We start from the raw sequence: 21,825 nt of genomic DNA, 5'->3' as shown, positions 1-21,825 counted from the left end.
ATTGAGATGGATTCTTTATAACTAATTTCATTAGCGAATATATGTGCTCTGATGGTGCAGTTAAAATCCCTAACTCCTTGAACAGGTGCCTACATGACCTCCTCCGGTGAACACCACTAATTATTCTCACTGCTCTCTTTTGTGCAATCAGTACTTTATGTCTAAGCACACGGAAGATATTTTAAGGCCTGTGGTACCCGTCTTTAAGTTAGGGGATTAATTTCGTGTCTATATTTCGGTTATCTATATTAAGTGAGAAACAACGTCTAACAAACATTTCATGGTAATTTCTATAAAAGAGCGTACAATATTACTAGATCATACTGAGTGTTTGTCGTACAGTACTAGCTGCCTGCTTGTCTTTCAGTACTGGCCAGAAGTAATTTCAGTGTTTGAATTATATATCTTCTTCTTACTTCTTTTCAGAATGAAATGGCGGAATATGTGAATAAAGTAAGAGGAAAATGGAATGAAGAGCGCATGAAAATGCCTGTCATCAAGGTTATGTCTAACGAAACGATCGCGAGGGAGGCAGCTGAAGCTTTTTCAACAACTATAAAAAAAAAAATCGCCGCCGAATGGAAGAAATTGAAATCAGAAGGAATAGTCGGGTAGAGTGTTGAAGAAAGCTGAACTTAAGCCGGGTGTTCCAAAATAAAATAATCAGGCAAAAGGTGGCCATGGAAAGCCAGTTACAGAGCGGCGAAGAAAATTGGAATTTGCTGGAAATAATGGGCCAACAGAAGAGACTGAAAAATCCATTATGTGTCTGGTTTTTTTTTTTAAGAAGACTGAGTGCTATGCACCAAGTGTAGAGGCTGGACACATATTGGACGTATGGATCAGGAGAATATTTCGTATTTTATTTGCGATCTCTGTAAAAAAAGTGTGCTAAACATTGGTGAATTTAGCTGAAATAGAAACAATGTTGTCATGCTCGTCTGTCTTATTATTATTCAATAAGCGTCAGTGCAGTGTATCATTAACAACCGATATTATCGGGGAATAGACAATGGCCGATACTGCAAGACACTTTTTACATGCCATTTAATTGTAGCTCATTTACTTTAGATTTAATCAAGCACTATAAATGAAACATGAAAAACACTATAATGTGCTACTCATAGAACATACACTTATAATAGGGTGAGATAAGAGTATATTAATGCTTCTATTAACCGCCACAGTTACACAGTAAAGTCAAGAAACATGCTGGCCGTTCCTCCACGACAGTCCCCTACACATGCATACGGATGCTTTGACCAGATAGTACACTGCTGGCCATTAAAATTTCTACACCACGAACATGACGTGCTACAGACGCGAAATTTAACCGACAGGAATAAGATGCTGTGATATGCAAATGATTAGCTTCTCAGAGCATTCACACAAGGTTGGCGCCGGTGCCGACGCCTACAACGTGCTGACATGAGGAAAGTTTCCAACCGATTTCTCATACACAAACAGCAGTTGACCGGCGTAACCTAGTGTAACGTTGTTGTAATCCCTCGTGAAAGGGGAAGAAATGCGTACCATCACGTTTCCGACTTTCATAAAAGTCGGATTGTGACCTTTCGCGATTGCGGTTTATCTTATCGCGACATTGCTGCTCGCGTTGGTCGAGATCCAATGACTGTTAGCAAAATAAGCAATCGGTGGGTTCAAAAATGTTCAAATGTGTGTGAAATCAAATGGGACTTAACTGCTAAGGTCATCAGTACCTAAGCTTACGCACTACTTAACCTAAATTATCCTAAGGACAAACACACACCCCCATGCCCGAGGGAGGACTCGCACCTCCGCCGGGACAAGCGGCACAGTCCATGACTGCAGCGCCTGAGACCGCTCGGCTAATCCCGCGCGGCAATCGGTGAGTTCAGGAGGGTAATACGGGACGCCGTGCTGGATCCCAACGGCCTCGTATTACTAGCAGTCGAGATGACAGGCATCATATCCTCATGGCTGTAACGGATCGTGCAGCCACGTCTCGATCCCTGAGCCAACAGATGGGGACGTTTGCAAGACAACAAACATCTGCACAAACAGTTCGACGACGTTTGCACCAACATGGACTATCAGCTCGGAGACAATGGCTGCGGTTACCTCTGACGCTGCATCACAGACAGGAGCGCCTGCGATGGTGTACTCAACGACGAACTTGGGTGCACGAATGGCAAACCGTCATTTTTTCGGATGAATCCAGGTTCTGTTTACAGCACCATGATGGTCGCATCCGTGTTTGGCGACGTCGCGGTGAGCGCACATTGGAAGCGTGTATTCGTCATCGCCATACTGGCGTATCATCTGGCGTGATGGTATGCGGTGCCATTGGTTACACGACTCGGCCACCTCTTGTTCGCATTGACGGCACTTTGAACAGTGGACCTTACATTTCAGTAGTGTTACGACCCGTGTCTCTACCCTTCATTCGATCCCTGCGAAATCCTACATTTCAGCAAGATAATGCACGACCGCATGTTGCAGGTCTTGTATGGGCCTTTCTGGATACAGAAACTGTTCGACTGCTGCCCTGGCCAGCACATTCTCCAGATCTCTCACCAACTGAAAACGTCTGGTCAATGGTGGCCGAGCAACTGGCTCGTCACAATACGCCAGTCACTACTCTTGATGAACTGTGGTATCCTGCTGAAGCTGCATGGACAGCTATAGCTGTATACGCCATCCAAGCTGTGTTTGACTCAATGCCCAGGCGTATCAAGGCCTTTATTACGGCCAGAGGTGGTTGTTCTGGGTATTGATTTATCAGGATCTATGCACCCAAACTGCTTGAAAATGTAATCACATGTCAGTTCTGGTATAATATATTTGTCCAGTGAATACCCGTTTATCATCTCCATTTCTTCTTGGTGAAGCAATTTTAATGGCCAGTAGTGTATGTAGTTCAGAATCTGTTACAGAAACGTTTCAGTGTTTCAATTCTTGTCTTTGTATGTGAATTATTCGTTGATTAAATGCTGTACGAAAAGGTTGGCCATTCTGAAGATGTTAGTCTCTGGATAGGCTTTAAAATGCTGCATCTCAATTTTTTTTAACTTCAGTGATGTAATGATCTGAATCTTTACTTTGTACCAAGTGTCCCACCAGTGTCCGTATACTATACCCGGCTGTGCAGTTACAGAACCGCCTTGGGAATTCTCAGCTCGCTGAACGCACGGTGAAGTGGCGAGCCCCTATTTCAAATGGCACTTGCTCGCTCTTCGATCCAGACACGACGACATGCGTCACGTTTCACGTACTTAGACATTAAGTGCCGTTCTGAGACGTGTTAACTCGTACACTAGTAACTCAGGTGTGTGTGGACGTGTGTGTTTCAGACCCGGAGGTTCGCTACGGCATCGCAGCAGGCAACGTGGGCGGCGCCTTCTCGGTGGACGCGGAGACGGGCGACGTGCGCGTCGCCAGGCCGCTCGACTTCGAAACCCGCAGCAGGGTAAGTCCTCCGCAGCCTCCTTCTCCGTCTCTCACTTCCAGCACAGCCGGCAAGTCGCCATGTGGCCGCTGCCGTAACTCTTTGAAGCATTCCCAAGAACGCTGCTTCTCTGTTAACAACACAGCTAAACTGACCTGCTTTTTGAACAAAATCATTTTGGTCGTTGGGCCGCGGCAATAAAAAAACACCTTGAAAGTGTTGTTAATAAAAATTCGCTATTTAAACTACACTGAACTGCATGCGACTGCTTTAGTCTTTAATTAAACTTGCAAATGACTGCGTATTTAACTGAACTGAACTTTATCTGACAGCATGATAATATTGTTGGAAAATTAATACTCAAAATACACATCTGACTGCATGAAAGTTTAGTGGTAAAAATAAATGAAAGTCACCAACCAGCATCTGACTGCGTCTGTGGACTTAGCTCGTGCACTCCTTCCCGTTTAGTCGATAATAAAATATACATTCAACTCAGCCGTAGTGCAATAGCATAAAATTGTCATTCTGGATACCTTTACTCATTTTGGCCCTGTTTGTTTCTTAATAAAAATTCTGTCCTGATCTGAATAATTTGCCAACTGTGCAATGGCATATAGATTATTTTACTCTGATAAATGAAATTATTAGCTTTACTCATGGGAACTTTACTTTAATGCACCTTTTGGTCAATGCAAGCACAGGATGCGGAGAACGACATAAGGTGTGAGATGAAACTCTAATTTTATCTAAAAAATATTTATTGTTCAAACTTTTAAGGCACCTGTGAAAAACTAAAAAAAAACTTCTATAGCATGGATTTACGAGAGTTTCACAAAACGCTTATTGCATCAACAATGGGATTTCTATCTAGCTTTTAGACATTATTTAACCAAAGAAAACATATTTTATTAATTATTCTTTCTAGTTTCCCCAGGTATGTGCCGAGTTTCGCTCAATATATAGCTTATGTGCGTAGCGCCAATTCTTACTTTGATGCTGTCACGACCCGGCTGCCTCCTGCAGGCATCTAGCTCCGACTCCAAACACGTCTGCTGTCTCTGCGCATCTCCTCACCACTGCTCAAACTTTTACCGCGTGCACCTAGCTCTGTCAGCTGTCAAAGATCTTACTACTCGAAGATGTACTACTCGTCCAACCTTGCGGTTGGGAACAATCGACATTTTTCACTGGCTCTATCCTGATCGAATCTCAGCACATACCTTTCAACCTAAACAACTGAAACACCTACGTTTTGAGCGATTTTGTAGCGGACCTTTCGACGGCGCGGTTCTTTCCGTCCCTTTACGACGGACCTGCACCTACCTGTGAACATTGTCTCAGCAGATCATCAGTAGAAAAGCCGAGCGAAATCTACTGTACATCGACGTAAACCAGGCTGCAATTAAAATCACTAACCTACGTTTCGGGAGAAAGTTTTCACACGAAATGAAAGGTTGAAGATTTTGTCCTCAACTAATATATTCTGAAAAGGTGAACAAGTATCACTGCTAAGCCTGTGTTAGTCTTAACGCAGTCACTCACAATCCCTTTCACTCACGTTAGCAAGTTTATGGTGTTGCATTTCCCGAAAACGTAATAGCCACAAAAATACTGATTGTTTTTTATTGATAATGCTCGCCAAATATTAAGTCTGTCGGTGCCAAATGCAGTCACAGTTTTTAGCTACCGACCTGCTCAATACGCCACGCGGAATATATGTCTTTTGTCGTCACAAAATTCACTTAAAAATTCCAAAATTTCTACACACACATTAGAATAATTATCCCGTCATTTTACAACACTTCTGATGTATGAACACTGCTAGATCCGGCAACTTATCGTTTGCATCGGACCTACTACTAGACACATCCGAACTGTTTCATGGCTAGGCTCCTACTCTTCTCTAGAATACTCAAAGTCTTCTCTACCAGCAGAGAAAGGCGCGCGAAGAATATTGCTTTACCATTGGTCAGCTTACTCAACAGCCAATAACAAAACAACATTCTCCCGCATCAGTCTGCGCTTTTCATCAATAACCAATCGAAAAATAGTAAACCTAACGACTGCACTTTTTACCGACGTAATTATCTAATATTCTGAAGTTTTGTTTATGCATAAAGTTATTTACTATTGTTGTTTATACCTAAATTAACTTTCCCTTTACCACAAACTTACTTTACAAATCTATTCTACAAAAATCCCCTTTGTCCACATCCATACTTCTTCGAAATGTTCCCACACTAAATCCCACTACATAACTAGTTAAACAATTATCTTCATATTAACCTTAAACCACACTCACGCATCATTCATACTGCTAAAACACATTTACAACATTTTACCTACACAAAAAGACATAACAACACTTTATGAAAATACTAGAACAGTTTATGAAAAAATTCTCTTACTTTAGAGCACTCTAGTGGGCACAATCGAAACTAAATCAGTCCCCTATCCAATATTGTCCTCTATCGGCTGATACATAAACTACGTGCGCATCCAGTCTCGCGTCACCATCTGTCACTATCCAGCTCTGAGACACATCACCCACTTAACCACCTCCAAGGCAGGATCGGTATACGGCGCTACGCCTCAGCCTCTCAGTCTGCCGGCAGAGAATCACAGCAAAGGCGGTCGAAACGTCGTCGGCCTTTCACATGTTTTAGTGTTTTATAAAGATGCGCCTAATAGTCAAAATTATTTCATTCATGACACTTACCGTAGAAGCCTACTAACCTACAATTTGTTTTTTATTTCACTATGCCTGTGAACCATGACGTATTTTACAGTTTGGAATACCAGTAGTCGCCAAACGCTACCTGTTGTATACAATCATTCGCTGATGAGCCGATGTACAGGGTTATTCAAAAAGAAACAACAGGTTTCAGTTGTTTAATACTGTGAAGGATAGAAAAACATTGCGCATGTCACTACATAGAGGAAGATTCAAAGTTTTGTATTCACACAGACTCTGTACCATATACTCAACATGAGCACCGTGCGTTGTTCGAGAAATATCGAAACGGTATTCCAAATAACTTCCGGGAATTTAGCCAGGTAACACTTTCAGCGACCGCCGATATTTCGGCGGCAGAACAAGGCAAACTGCAGCGGACAGGAGACGTACATGCAAATTTAAAACCTCGGTTCTCGGACTGAAGCAGGAAAGATAACACACACACTGAACACTAGTGCCACCAAAGATGACCAAAGTCAAAGCTATCGGCAGTGACACTACGAATACGCAGGTGAGGTAGCATTGCCTCTGTCCCTCTGTTTTATGACAAGAGAGAGAGAGAGCCGGATTCCAAACAGAGTTTAACCCTTTCGTGGGCGAAATTATTGAGCAGTTTTTTTTAATGAATGGAGAGCAGATAGTAGTTAACAGATAGGTATATTTATCATACAGAATATCAAATTTCCTCCATCTGTGAAAGTGAGGTCACACAACAAGATGGGAAGTATTCTTCCCACTACCCTTCCTTGGAGTTAAATGACAAAAAAAAAATTTTCAATATATGTCATATTTATTTGATAAATTTACTTCTCTTGTTACAATCATTGTTCACAATTACTTGCCAAGAAATTTTCTGAAACATGGGTCTATGCAAAGTGGCATTTGACAACATGTACAAACACAGCGAGTGCTCGTTTCCTTAGCATTGGTACTACAATGACGTCACGTCCAGTAGGTTTCTCCTAAAATGGGTTCATGCTCCCCTACAGCCACATGACGAAAATCGTCAGGTACTTTACCCCTTTTTGCCAGAAAGACATGTTTTTGTCCACGCCTTTTTTGGGATGAGAAGCCAGCGATCAATTGTCTGGCTAGATGGATCCTGTATGTGAGCTGATCATGCTGTCCACTTTCTCTTTTACTAATTTTCCACAGGATAAAACTGTTCACTGCAGCAACGTCCACCAGGAAATAAAATATTCTGTGCCACCATTTTACAGAACGTCTGCCAATAGCATACCTTTCTCGTAATTGATCAAACTTATCGACACCACCCATTACTTTGTTGTAGTCTGCCACAACTTCAGGACAAGAAATCTCTGTACTAGTGCTGTCCTTGTTTTTCCTTTTCACTGTTGCTGTTTCTCATGGGTCATGAATTGAGGATAGGAAAGTGACTGGACGGTTATCCATCCATTTTACTGCAGAAATTGCTCCTTTTGTTTCAAACTGGAATTCTCCTCGTTCCAATTTTACGTTTTCCTTCATAAATTTGGGTAAATCAAAAGTATTTACCTCATACTATAGCTTTGAGGAAAAAAATCACAAAATGTCACGCAAACAGCACTGAAAGGTTCCTCTACAGAGCAACACTCAGCTATACAATGCCTCTGCGCGAAGGTACAGCAAAAACGGCGGGAACTTCCGATTGGAAGCAGTACCCTATACTGTTCACTAGGTGGTAGCACCGTACGGAGGTGGGAATTGTGAATCCCATGGAACTAGGAGCTAGTTCATTGTAGTGGGAAGCATGTTTCCCACGGCTCACGAAAGGGTTAAACAGAAATCTCCATCCCTGTTAACGAGGTTGCTCGCTAATTTAATCTCAACTGCTTCCTCCATAACACTGTCCCAATAGCTGGACGTGCATGCCAATATGTGGGTGTTATTATACAACATGGGGTGACCAGTATCCAAGCAATGTTCGGCAATAGCAGATCTACTTGGCTGCTGTAATCGTGTGTGCCGTTTATGCTCAGTACATCGGTCCTCCACGGTCCTGATAGTTTGACCAATATATGCCATGCCGCAGCTACAAGGAACACGATATACATCCGCCTTACGCAGACCAAGATCATCCTTAACAGGACTCAAAAGCGCTCTAATTTTAGATGGAGGTCGGAAAAAAACATTTCACAACCAAGATCATCCTTAACAGGACTCAAAAGCGCTCTAATTTTAGATGGAGGTCGGAAAAAAACATTTCACATCGTATTTCCGTAAAATACGACCGATCTTGTTGGAAATGTTTCCTACGTAAGGCCAAAAGGCAGTAGACTTAGGTGTTGACTCAGAATTATCATCAATCACACGATGTACAATTGGTCAATAGCGCAACGCACGTTCAATCTGTCTATCACTATAACCATTTTGACGAAATGTAGCTTCAAGATGGCACAGCTCAGCTGGCAAAGTCTCAGCGTCAGAAACAACATGTGCACTGTGTACCAAGGTACGAAGTACCCCTTCACGCTGAGCCGAATGGTGACAACTATTAGCCTGTTAGTACGAGTCGGTATGAGTACGTTTCCTGTAGACTGCATGTCCCAATGACCCATCATCCTTCCTCCTAAACAACAGGACAAGAAAGGGGAGGCAACCATCCTCTTCCACCTCCATCGGAAAACGAATGTTCTGGTGGATCGAATTCAGATGTTCTAGAAAGCCATTCAAATTCTCCCTAGCATGGGACCAAACAACAAAGATATTGTCAACATATCTAAAGAAACAGGCGGGTTTCAAAGGCGCCGGCTCTAATGCACGTTCCTCGAAGTCTTCCATAAACAAATTTGCGATCACAGGAGACAACGGACTACCCATCGCAACTCCATCTGTCTGTTCGTAATACTGGTCATTGAATAAAAAGTAAGTGGTTGTCAACACATGTCGAAAGAGGTTAGTTAATTCAGCACCAAACCTGGCCTCAATTAACCGCAACGAATCAGACAGAGGAACACGAGTGAAGAGAGAGACCACATCGAAACTCACTAAAATATCAGAGTCATTCAACCGCAGTCCCTCCAAACGACGTAAAAAATCACACGAATCAACAGGTCCCTGTTTATTGAATTGACAGCGTCAACAATTCGATTTTTCAGCTCTTGAAGAGTAGCTGCTATAGGTGGGACAAAGACGCTTTTATGTGCCCCCAGAGAAAGAAATTCGCAAAGTGTGAGGTCTTGTGACCTGGGAGTCCAGAAACAATTAACTAGATCTTATTGTCCATTTCTTCCAACCCAATTTTGTGGGACTGTGGTGTGGGGATAACGCCACACGTCAAGATGAAAGTGAGACTTGGCTCCAACATGCATGAAAGTGAAGCCACCAACTACTAACTAGTTGATGGTTGCAGACACGACATCGCTTTTACATTTTTTTAAGGAAGCCAGATCATAGATATCGGCCACTAACAGAATCGTGTATACGATTGGAGTTCAACCCCCCAACGCTAGTTAAGGGTATCGAAACTGTTTGCGATATAATAAAATAACATCAAAATGACGGTTGCAAGTGTTTCAGTTTATTACGTAAGTGAACGGCCGAAGTCCTGTTGACCATCATTCGCAAGGATGGACACAGATGTTCTGTATCGGTGAGTCTCTTTCATGTTCGACGACGACGCCAGGGTTCTGTGACGCCAAATTCTTACATTATGCCGGTTTATTGTACCCGAAAGTTGAAATGTTGATTTGTCCGAAAAGTTGAGTCCTTCGTAAAAACTGTCTTCTGCCATATCCTAGAAAAACAACACGCAAAATTTTGTTATGGTCGCCGGGACAGAACTGCTCAGTAAGTGCAAACATGTGAGGCTTCACATGCAGGCATCATTTCAGAACACGGCACACCGTTGAGGAAGTTGAAGTTCCTGACCTCCACGTCTTGTGGACTTCAGAGAGCTCCGTGTGAACTCATCTCGGATACCGTCGACATTTTCATCAGACGTGCGTAGCCGACCAGTGTTCTTCCCTTTGCATATCGAACCAACTTGCAAGGATTTTGTAAGCCAGTCACAAATCTGTTTACGCAGAGGCGGCTTCCTCCTGAATCGACGGCGGAATGCACGTTGCACTTAAACAACAGATTGACTTCGCGCAAATTCAATAGCACAAAATGATTTCTCTTGTGGTGTAGCCGTCCCGTTGCTACAAACAAACACAGAGCAGATTGAGTCGAACTTTGGACCTTCATCTATTCAACGACGTGCGCAATGGCCGGCCGCGGTGGTCTCGCGGTTCAGGCGCTCAGTCCGGAACCGCGCGACTGCTACGGTCGCAGATTCGAATCCTGCCTCGGGCATGGATGTGTGTGATGTCCTTAGGTTAGTTAGGTTTAAGTAGTTCTAAGTTCTAGGGGACTGATGACCGCAGAAGTTAAGTCCCATAGTGCTCAGAGCCATTTGAACCATTTGAACGTCCGCAATGTGTTTCTATCTTTTATTGTTTACCTATAACGTACAACAAATATCTGTTCTTTCTTTCTGAATCACCGTTCAGGCAGTAGGGAGCTAGGTTGGAGCGGTATGGTGCTGGTGCCCAAATGAAAAACCTAGTACACAATATTAATTTATCAAACAAACTTGATGTCTTGAAATTACAAATGCCCGTGATTAAACAAATTTGCATGTCACACGACTCGCAGCCAATTAAAGTTTAACAAATTATAACTGCACTTATTACTCTAAAGTCATCAAGCAAAGATTATTCAAACTTCGGGGATCAACAGTGCCGGCAACTTTAAACTTTACTCAAGAAAGGCATTCAATCAGATTCGACTAGGATGAAATAATTTGTCAAATAAATGAAAGAGTCATTAAGCGAAATTAAATCAAGATAGATTATGTGAAAGGATTCAGAAACACACGCTTGACGGCAGCCCCAAAATCTACGTCACGCTTGTAGTCAAAGAAATTCATTATTTAGTAACAAATAGCAAAAGATTTACTAGTTGAATAAACAACAAAATTAAAATGTCTTAAAGAACAATATGGAGGCGCTCATACAAGTACTTTTTGGCAGCAAGAGCTGCTTCACGCCTAACAGCTCACAACATGAGCTTATACTCATTACGTTTTTCAGATAACTTAGCCAAGACACTTCACAGAATTTGAAATCAGCCAAACCTTCCAGCGATCGGCCCGAGAGTCAATTTCAAGTTACAATTCCGAACCCAAAATCATGACAAGCCACTCAATTCTAGCTGGCAAGTTAACGGCTCAGTTTATTATTTAACAGGCACACGCTTAACCGGTGGAAGGCTCCACCAAAACATATCAAATGGGCATTTAATGTTGCGTCCAGAAGACAACGAAATAGTTTGCTGACACAGAGAGTAAAATAGTGGACCAACAAATAAACAGGCTAGCAAGCGGTGGAACTAATTTTTAGCTCTCTCGGATTCACACCACTTAGGAAATCAAACATCAACCCTAAGGCAGTGGTCTACTTCAGTGCATTTAAAAGAAGTTTGCCGTAACTGAAACATACGACACAGCAATTACTGAACCATCCATAATACAACGGTACCCATATGTAAAATCACAAGGAACAATTTAACACCAAATTGTCTAACACCTAAGTCTTTGTTTCAAGTACAGGAACTTAACAAATCTTTACCCTGCCACCTTGGTTGGTCATGATCCGTACCAAAACCTTTGACTATCAAACATAATTCAAGTAATCAGTTCAATGGCGCGACCCACGCCCCGTTACACAGTACAATGTAGAAACCATAACCGGCACACAGTCTGATTACAACGCAAATATACAGAAAATTAAATTTCTAGCGTACAATATACAAATCCGAATGCACACGGTAAAAAGAACTGCCACTGACATAAATGAGCCCACCTGAGTTCAAAGTAACGTCACCGCAAGACAAAAGACAATTCTAAGCGTTAACGACTCTCTGAATTTAACAGGAAATTTATGTATCACAATAATTACAAAATACAAGTCCGAAAAGGATTGCAAAACGCGCGACCTGCAGATACACTACTGGCCATTAAAATTGCTACACCACGAAGATGACGTGCTACTGATGCAAAATTTAACCGACAGGAAGAAGATGCTGTGGTATGCAAACGATTAGCTTTTCAGAGTATTCACACAAGGTTGGCGCCGGTGGCGAGACCTACAACGTGCTGACAAGAGGAAAGTTTCCAACCGATTTCTCATACACAAACAACAGTTGCCTGGTGAAACGTTGTTGTGATGCCTCGTGTAAGGAAGAGAAATGCGTACCATCAAGTTTCCGACTTTTAACGGTCGGATTGTAGCCTATTGCGATTGCGGTTTATCGTACCGCGACGTTGCTGCTCGCGTTGGTCGAGATCCAATGACTGTTAGCAGAATATGGAATCGGTGGGTTCAGGAGGGTAATACGGAACGCCGTGCTGGATCCCAACGGCCTCGTATCACTAACAGTCAAGATGACAGGCATCTTATCCGCATGGCTGTAACGGATCGTGCAGCCACGTCTCGATCTCTAAGTCCACGGATGGGGACGTTTGCAAGACAACAACTATCTGCACGAACAGTTCGACAACGTTTGCAGCAGCATGCACTATCAGCTCGGAGACCATAGCTGCGGTTACCCTTTACGCTGCATCACAGACAGGAGCGCCTGCGATGGTGTACTCAGCGACGAACCTGGGTGCACGAATGGCACAACGTCATTGTTGTGGGACACAGCTGTCGATACGACATATTTTAACTGAGTGTGTTTTATATGCGGGTTTGAGGGAAGATTTCAGTTTCCCACCAGACCTACCCTCTCTTTTAACTAATAATGAGGCGAGTGTCGCTAGAGTTTTACGTTTTTGTGTGATGTCTGGCCTTCTTCCCAAAATATTGGGATTGAAGTCTTAATGTGCTGTCCAGTGGTTTGGTCACCCATTATTTGTAAGTGCTCACTCAGCCACCGTTAATTATTTTTACCTATTTTGTACTGGTATTTTATTTTTAGTTTTATCTCCCCGTTTTGATGTTGCAATTTGAACAATACCCATTCTCTCACAATTCGGCTCTGAATTGAACTTTTGGGAACGGGCGCTGATAACCTCGCTGTTGTGCGCCCTAAAACATTAATCATCATCATCATCATCGGATCAATCCAGGTTCTGTTTACAGCATCATGATTGTCGAATCCGTGTTTGGCGACATCGCGGTGAACGCACATTGGAAGCGTGTATTCGTCATCGCCATACTGGCATATCACCTGGCGTGTAGGTATGGGGTGCCATTGGTTACATGTCTCGGTCACCTCTTGTTCGCATTGACAGCACTTTGAACACTGACGTTACATTTCAGATGTGTTACCACCCGTGGCTCTATCCTTCATTCGATCCCTGCGAAACCCTACATTTCAGCAGGATAATGCACGACCGTATGTTGCACGTCCTGTACGGGCCATTCTGGATATAGAAAATGTGACGACTGCTGCCCTGGCCATCTCATTCTCCAGATCTCTCACCAACTGAAAACATCTGGTCATTGGTGGCCGAGCAACTGGCTCGTCACAATACGCCAGTCACTACTCTTGATGAACTGTGGTATCGTGTTGAAGCTGCATGTGCAGCTGTACCTGTACACGCCATCCAAGCTCTGTTTGACTCAATGCCCAGGTGTATCAAGGCCGTTATTACGGCCAGAGGTGGTTGTTCTGGGTACTGATTTCTCAGGATATATGCACCCAAATTGCGTGAAAATGTAATCACATGTCAGTTCTAGTATAATGTATTTGTCCAATGAGTACCCGTTTATCATTTGCATTTCTTCTTGGTGTAGCAATTTTAATGGCCAGTACTGTACATTAATTCCCATCACATTGTATACGAGATCACTAAATTAACAGATACGGCCAGTGGCCTAAATTCACTCAGCCTAACTCACAGCCAGACGAACGTAACTTAACACCAGTGTCTCAGCAACATAAATATCAAAATCTGCTTAATGACCAGACGCTGTAGTGCTCACCATAAGGTCCAGTCTGTAACACGATCTGCAAATTAACGTTCAGTCGCTATCCGTGCAATTTCAAACAGCTGACAACCGCCTGTTCCAGTACCTGCCGCCTCCTTACGACCTTGCTCAACCATTATCACCAGCGCCGCGCCCTGGCCAACACTCTACAACGGGTCTCCGTTCCGTCTCCAGATGTAAAGGCAACTCCCCTCTGCTCATGCCATGCGAGCCTCCATATCCGCGTTTCGGTAGCTCGCGCGGCCTTCTCAACTCGGCAAAGCCCAGGCCAAAATCAGGAAATGGCACTCGATCGACAGATCGCCGGTGCCTTGCCCAAAAAGGGTTTTGAGACATCTTTGTAGGGCAGTACAGCAACGATATTGCGTGGCGCCGATTCGATAAGTGGTTGGTAGATTTCCGAAGGTATGTGGCACCATGCGACTGTACACATTTAGTGGGGGTAGGACGTCAAACGGACAGACTTGGAGCAGGAGAGGCATTACAGGACATTTTAATTTCCAGTGTCTATACTTTTACAAATATATTCATAAAACTTTGTGAGCATCACCAGGAAAGATTCAGGATTCACACTCATTACAGTGGAAGTTCGATAACATAACAAAATAAATTTTTTTTACGTGTGAAATTTCATCATTTTTTCACTTACTAATGGCTGCATTTGTTGCTATAGATACACTTTTCTTCATAAGTTAGAGAGATTCTTCGATGAATTTTGCACAGCATACATACCATACCTACAGGTGTATGAAACTCTAGAATTTATTTAATATATGAAAAAACGAATGAGCTGTTGTATTTGAAACTTCATGTTTATAAAAACACAAATTTTTGTAGTAAATTACCTCAATTTTTACCACAGTTTTTTATAGATTTGGAAAATTCTAGAGTTTCATACACCTTTTAGTATGGTTTGTATGCTGTGCAAAATTCATCAAACCGTCTCTCTTACTTGTGAAGAAAAGTGTACCTATAGCAACAAATGCTGCCATTAGTAAGTGAAAAAAATGATGAAATTTCACATTAAAAAAAAAAAACTTCGTTATGTTTTCGAACTTCCACTGCTATGAGTGTGAATTCTGAATCCTTCCTGGTCATGCTGAAAAAGATTTATGAATTTATTTGTAAAAATATAGGCAGTGGAAATTAAAATGTCCTGTGGTGCCTCTCCTGCTCCAAGTCGGCCCGTTTGACGTCCTACCCCGCTTAACGCAATTCCCGTAATTTACGGACCGGTGATATGTTGGCGTGGAGCACGCGCCCTATAGCAATCCAGATGTGTTCCGCCAGGTTCAGATCAGCATAATTTGGTGGACAAGACTCCAAAATTTCATTATCACATTCCTCGAACCACTGCAGCATGATTCTGGCCTTGTGAGACGAACGGTTACGCTATTCGAAGATGCCATCGCCGTCGCTGAAGGCATCGAACACGAGGCTTGCGGGTGGTTCGCAACAGTGTTCACATAGTGCACTGCTTTCTTGGTCCCTTTGAATACCGGCATAGGTCTAATGGAAGTCCAGATGAACGTTCCCCTAGCATAATACTGCCCGTAGGGGTCTACGTCCGTGGAGCGGTGCACTTTTCGAGCAACCGTTGGCCTGACATGTCAGGAAATGTGACTCATTCGACCAGGCGAGACGTATCCATTGACCCGCAGCCCACTGCAGCCATGACAGACGATGTCGTTGACTTAACATTTAGTGTGAAGCTCCGTATCCACTAATGCACGCTGTACAGCGTGATCCGAAACACTGGCGCCTGCACCAGTACTCCAATTAAGGCCTGGCTGTTCAGACGCTCTAGCTTATTTAGCGTTACCCAGAGTGCACGTGCAGTACTTCACTGCGGACGCGAGCTACATTTACACCCCAGTGCAAAGAGGTGTGCTATGTTTTCCATGCACTGTTGTGCTTCGCGTCCTCTACGAGGAGTTCCAGGTATTGAACCAGATGAGTGGCTAATGACTATAAAAAGTACCGTTGTGCTTCGATTACAGAAATAAACTCTCATCCTGTTCTGATTTGCTAGTTTCTGAACAGTGTGACCTGGTTTCTCATATGGATTTAATCTGTCTCGTGTAAACTAAACTACAGCATGACTCAACTAAGACGGCATTGTCAGGGCTGACATTACGCAAGAAAAGTGTTTTGTTTCCCACTATGCTGACGGTCGCAACTACAGGATGAGTCTCAAAGGACTTTACAGCTTTGGAATGATATTGAAATTTATTGAGAAAACTTGCAAAATCGGTAGATGCTTCATTTTGTAGCAAACAGCCTTACGTTTCACATAAAAATGTCAAATGTCATTTTGGTTTGGTGTGACTACCATTTTTGATGCGGCAAACATCCACCGGTAATCAGTTTCTTCCCACACTCGTTGCAGCAAATCGGGCGTACCTTGGCCAACGGCAGTATAGATTCGATTTTTCAGGTCGTCTAAATTGTTTGGTAGGAGAGGAACATACACACGGTCTTTAATGAAACTCCAGAAAGAGAAACCCAGTCGTGTAGAGTCTGGGGAGCGAGGTGGCCATGCGATTGGCCCTTCACGGCCAATCCACCGACCTCGAACTTCCGCGAGGAAATGAGGTAATGCACCGTCTTGCTAGTAGTAAACCATCCCACCTCGGTCGTCCTCATCGACCTGTGGAATTAACTGGTATACACAATACCAGTGACAGTTTTCTCCACGAACAAGAAGGAGCCATACACCTTTAGTTTGCTAAGGGCACAAAACTCATTAACGTGCTCTAGGGTTGCATGTGGATTTTCGCTGCCCCATATTCTGCAGTTGCGGCTGTTCACCATACCACGGATACGAACTCATCGCTGAAGATTATTGTGTTCAGGAATGTCTCGTCGTCGTCTATCCGATGCAACATTTACGCACATGATTCCCCACGACCAACCTTATCTGCTACACTAATGTGCTGTGCCATTAGGAATCTGTAAGGTTTTAAGTGTAAACGTCTACATAGTACTTGTCAGTCTCGCGAGGCGCACGTCGCGTTGGCTTTTGTGGACTGCGGGCAAAGCTCTCCCTAATCTGTTCGACATAATCATCAACACGGGTGCGACCTGGTGATTAATCATGCCGCAGTGAGCAACCCGTCTCAACAAAGTTCTTGTGACTAGTGTAAATTTTAAGACTGCTTCGTCGTTCTTTATTCGGTGCGAAATTTACGCCGAACAGTTGTTGCAGAGTTCGTTTCATGAAACCAAAACACACACAGCGAGCACGCTTCGCATTTTAATTGTGCACTACACTGCTGCTCCTGGTGGCGGAATGGGGTACTGATGCACTACGTGAATCAAACTTGAGGTTGTTTGCTACCAAGTGGCACATTTACCGATTCTGTAAGTTACATCAATAAATTTCTGTGTCATTCCAAAGTTGTAAACTCCTTTTTGACTCACCCCGTATATTGTCGTTGATCACAGCTGCCTGCAAGCTATTGCGTCATTAGCACAGACAGGAAGAAATAAGAGGAGAAATGAGGTGGTCCTCGTAAACATGGCCGATAATTAGTTCTCCTCAGTCCGCGCCGTGCCGACAATATTCACACTCCTCGCCTGATGAGTCATCTATATGCAAATTATATTTTATTGCATATGTAAATTAGGCTTCATCCCTTGAGAAACTTTCAAAAAGACTCCGCTGACGAAGTTCGTGTACAACAAATGATGAATTTGTCGGTTAACTGCAGAAATATTACAATTTCATCATTTCACAGCTAATGCGCGACACTTAGTACAACAAAGCGAGATTGTCGTTTCATTAATTCAGCAAGAGGTAACCCTTCTCTGTGAAAGTACTGTGGATGAAATAATAAATAAAGTTCTATTTTATTTCTAGTTTATGGCGTTGCACAAGGAAATCTAGTACTGTATAGTTCCACCATGAAACTTTGTATAAGAGAGGATGCTCTAGTATTTGCGAACTTATGATGCCATGTATCATTCTACAAGTACTTAATGAAGATGGTCTTATTTAAAGTTTTCGAAGTTTAATGATGTAATTAGCCTACCATTTTTTCAGCACTTGCACTTACCCGAAATTTTTTTGGTGGCAATGAATGGTGTGCTCCCATTGATCTGACAACCGCTTCGTTTCAGGACTGAAAAACGGCATCCATGTCTTACGCTCTGCCATAGTCGATGAGAAGAGAGCCCCATTCAAACTGTGTTTACGCGTCAACATTGACAGCCAATATGTCACCTGGCAGCCATGTGGACGTCCGCCAGAATTCGTAAGAGCCAGCTAGAGGATACTTACCGCATGTTCAGATCGTCATGCAGTAATGTGTGCACAAATCACACGGATAAGCCAGCTTAGAAGGCGATGTGTTCCACACTCATTCGGAGATCCTTCAAAAAAAGTTTTTCCACTCGTTCGATCATGTCGTCAGACCGGCTAGTGCGAGTGTGTGTTTGTTCTTGGTTTGTTATCACACGACTTTCTACATTCTCTGAGGTGCTGCACCTGCAAACGCACATTAGACATATCCATGGCATCATCATCACATACCTCACTCAACTGAGGATAGGTTTCAATGGATGTCACACCACGCAAACAGAGAAAACGAATGACTGCACACTGTTCTTGTAATGAAAACGTCGCCGTTTTGAGTGTCAAACACAAATCCTTAATCTCGCCATTTCCGCTAGAGTTATTTGTGCCATACAGTGTTGCCATCTCTGCCACACGTTCACGTAGAGTGCACGCCGATTGTAAAATAAACTGCATGTTTCTATCTGTCCCGAGAAAAAAACCAGAGATGTTATAACTTGAATGCGTCTCGCACAATAACCAACATAACCGAGTTTCTTCTTTTTTGTGTGTTTCATTCCTTGTCTAACAGGTCGAACATCCTCGAACCACCGGTTCTTTCATCCGAATCCAGAAAGATGGGAGGCATCGGGTAGTTGAGAATATTTTTGAGGAAAACCACACTGCAAGCATTCACCTGATAACAGAGGGAAACCTCCCAAAAGCCTCTGACCCTGTTGTCCCAGAAGAAAATATGAGAGAGAGAGTTCGTGTGTGTGTGCACGTGCACTTGCGCAAACAGATTTCGCTCTGTGAAAACAATAATCAGTCAAACTTGTTGACAGCTATGCCTGCCAGAGTCAACATTTGTCCAGAAATCAGAATTTAGTTTCCTTTTTGACATTATAGTAACAACCTGAGCTCTTAGAAACTGTTCAGAGTAGTGACCACTAGACTCACCGCATGCGTGTGAGACAGGCCTCTCACGTAACTGAATTTGGATTCAATATTATTTGGCCGTACGACGTAGACACGTTATTTATGCCATGGTTGTAACTGTTGCCCCACTAGTAGTCTGTGTGCTTTCGCGGGCAAGGTTGCTGTACTGAGCACGAAAAAAATATTATATCAGTTCGACCAAGGTGACCAATTCAGCTGCTGGACGACGGTTCTGAGTAACAGTTCACAACATTTGTTACTGAATAAACCTTGGAAGCGCTGATGTTAGACGCTATCGTTGACTCTAAATCACTTTATATCGAACTCCTGGACAGGTTAGTTCACGCGCTCATGAAGATCTAATTCCACTCACGTAGTGATGAGTTGTTGGGCGAGCGGCAGCTCTCGAAGACCTGTGATCTGCTGGCTCTCGTAGGACAAGCGGTCGCTACTGAAAGTCGATGCACTAACTCTCCAGTTGGAACTAAGTTGACTCCACTTTACTATACTGCTATCGGGACGTGCAGCCCGCTAACTACCCTAGAGACGAAAGGATACTGAGAAACGCCCCAATTCAGCTCACTTGACAGGCGCAGTAACAGGCAGCGACCTGCTTACGCCAGAATGGAACGTCGGAGTCCTCTCGCCGCTTAACGCCTGCTGCTCAGGCAACCCCGCTGACTCTACTGTACCGCGTGGAACTCGTGAGCCCCGTGGATACAGCGAGCATGACGGATTCTTTCTGATGGATCTTTCACGCGTTACACAGCTATAAATTTCTTCCCACTATGATGACACCAGTTGGAAAACTTGCCATTCTACATTTGTTTGGCATTCCGGGCACTGTATTCTTTAGGGCTATACGCTAGATGCTTGTCTAACGGTTGTTTTAACCGATAATGCCCATCTTCGAAGTCCAATCATTATGTGTAAACACTAGCATGCTCCACTGCGGACACATCACAAACGACTGTGTATTCTTTTTCGATGTAACAGGCAGCAGGCAATTGTCTGTTATGAAACATGACCAATTTACAAGCACATGCCTCATATACTCCGGCCCCATTCAAGACAGCCTACCTACAGACAATATTTGTTTAGCAGCTGTAAGTTCGTCGTTTCGAAATGCTCCGTATCAACGTATCTACATTTACATAGATACTCGGCAAGCCATCATACGGTGCATGGCTGAGGGTACCCTGTACCACTATTATACCTGGATCAGAATAACAAAGTGATCGACAGCTGAGTAGCGAAGGGGGAACTGTTGTCGGTTCGCAGTTTCGCGCCAGGGCAGTATCGCTCCGGTAACATATGCTGTGAGGTTTCGTACTGAGTTTCTTCATGCGTTCCTCATCGAAGTGAGGATGATAATGGTTCTATCACTTTCCTATGCAATTTTACAGCTTTCTTCAAATACTCCGAATACTCAAAAAAAAAAATAAAATAAAATAAAAAACCATTTCGCACAGACAAAGGAGCATATAAGAAGGAGTCGCAACAATATGCAAAAACAGTAATTGTCCGCAGTTGACTAGTAACCGACAGCTGAGGTAGGGATATGACAGAAGTGCGCAGGATAAAAGTCGTGCCCAGGATCGAACTCTGATTGCTTGTTGCTGTGACAGCTTTTCTGTAAACAAGTAGATGTGAGTCCCTTTCTTATTTTGATCCAAGTATAGTCTTATTTACTGGTCCACTAGCAAAAGAAGCGAGAGGAATACGACTGTCTACATGCCACCGTATGAGCCCCAGTTTTTATCATCGCGGTCCTTGAGTGAAGTACACGTTGGCAGCAAACGTCTCGTTTTGCAGTCAGCTGCGAATACTGATTCTCTAAATTTCCGCAATAGAATTTCGCGAAGGATACATTGTCTTTCCTCCAGTGATCCCCATTTGAGTTAACGAAACGTCTTGCGGTACTCGCATGTCGAATGAATCTGCCGGTGACAAACCTAACAGCACACCTGTGAATTGCTTCAAAGTCTTCCTTTAATCTCACCTGATAGGCATTACAAACACTCAAACACTACCCAAGAATGGGTCGCACTAGTGTTCTACGTGCGCTCTCCTTTACAGATGAACACCCAACAAACCAAAGTTGACCATTCGCCTTCCCTACTACAATCATGATATACTCTTCCCATTTCACATCGCTTTGCAACGTTATACGTAGATATTTAATGGACCTGAGTGTGTCAAGTAGCACACTACTAATGGTGTATTCGAATGTTACTGCAGTGATTTTCCCACTCTTTGCATTAACTTATATTTTACTACATTTAGAGCCAGCTGCCGTTCATCACACCAATTAGACATTTTGTCAAAGTCACCTCTGTGTCCTCCAACAGCTACTCAAAGACGACACCTTCCCATACACGACAGCATCATCACCAAACAGCTGCATATTGCTCCTCATCCTTACAGTCAGATCGTTTATGTATGTAGAGGATAACAGCGG

The 21,825-nt window shown here is 43.3% G+C and overlaps 1 protein-coding gene across 1 annotated transcript in view; it reads left to right on the top strand.

Annotated features, from left to right (window-relative positions):
• The first annotated feature begins 3,237 nt into the window (after positions 1 to 3,237).
• LOC124803260 (putative neural-cadherin 2) overlaps positions 3,238 to 21,825 on the top strand; it is a 169,723-nt gene continuing 151,135 nt past the window's right edge. The window contains exons 1-2 of the mRNA XM_047264444.1: positions 3,238 to 3,253; positions 3,336 to 3,451. Of these exons, the coding sequence (XP_047120400.1) occupies positions 3,238 to 3,253; positions 3,336 to 3,451 (132 nt within the window). The remainder of the gene's footprint in view (positions 3,254 to 3,335; positions 3,452 to 21,825) is intronic.

The sequence above is a fragment of the Schistocerca piceifrons genome, chromosome 6 (assembly GCF_021461385.2).
Source record: "Schistocerca piceifrons isolate TAMUIC-IGC-003096 chromosome 6, iqSchPice1.1, whole genome shotgun sequence".
Classification (NCBI taxonomy): Eukaryota; Metazoa; Arthropoda; class Insecta; order Orthoptera; family Acrididae; genus Schistocerca; species Schistocerca piceifrons.
Note: the sequence above shows the minus strand (reverse complement) of the source record. Positions and strands in the feature narration are given on the sequence as shown.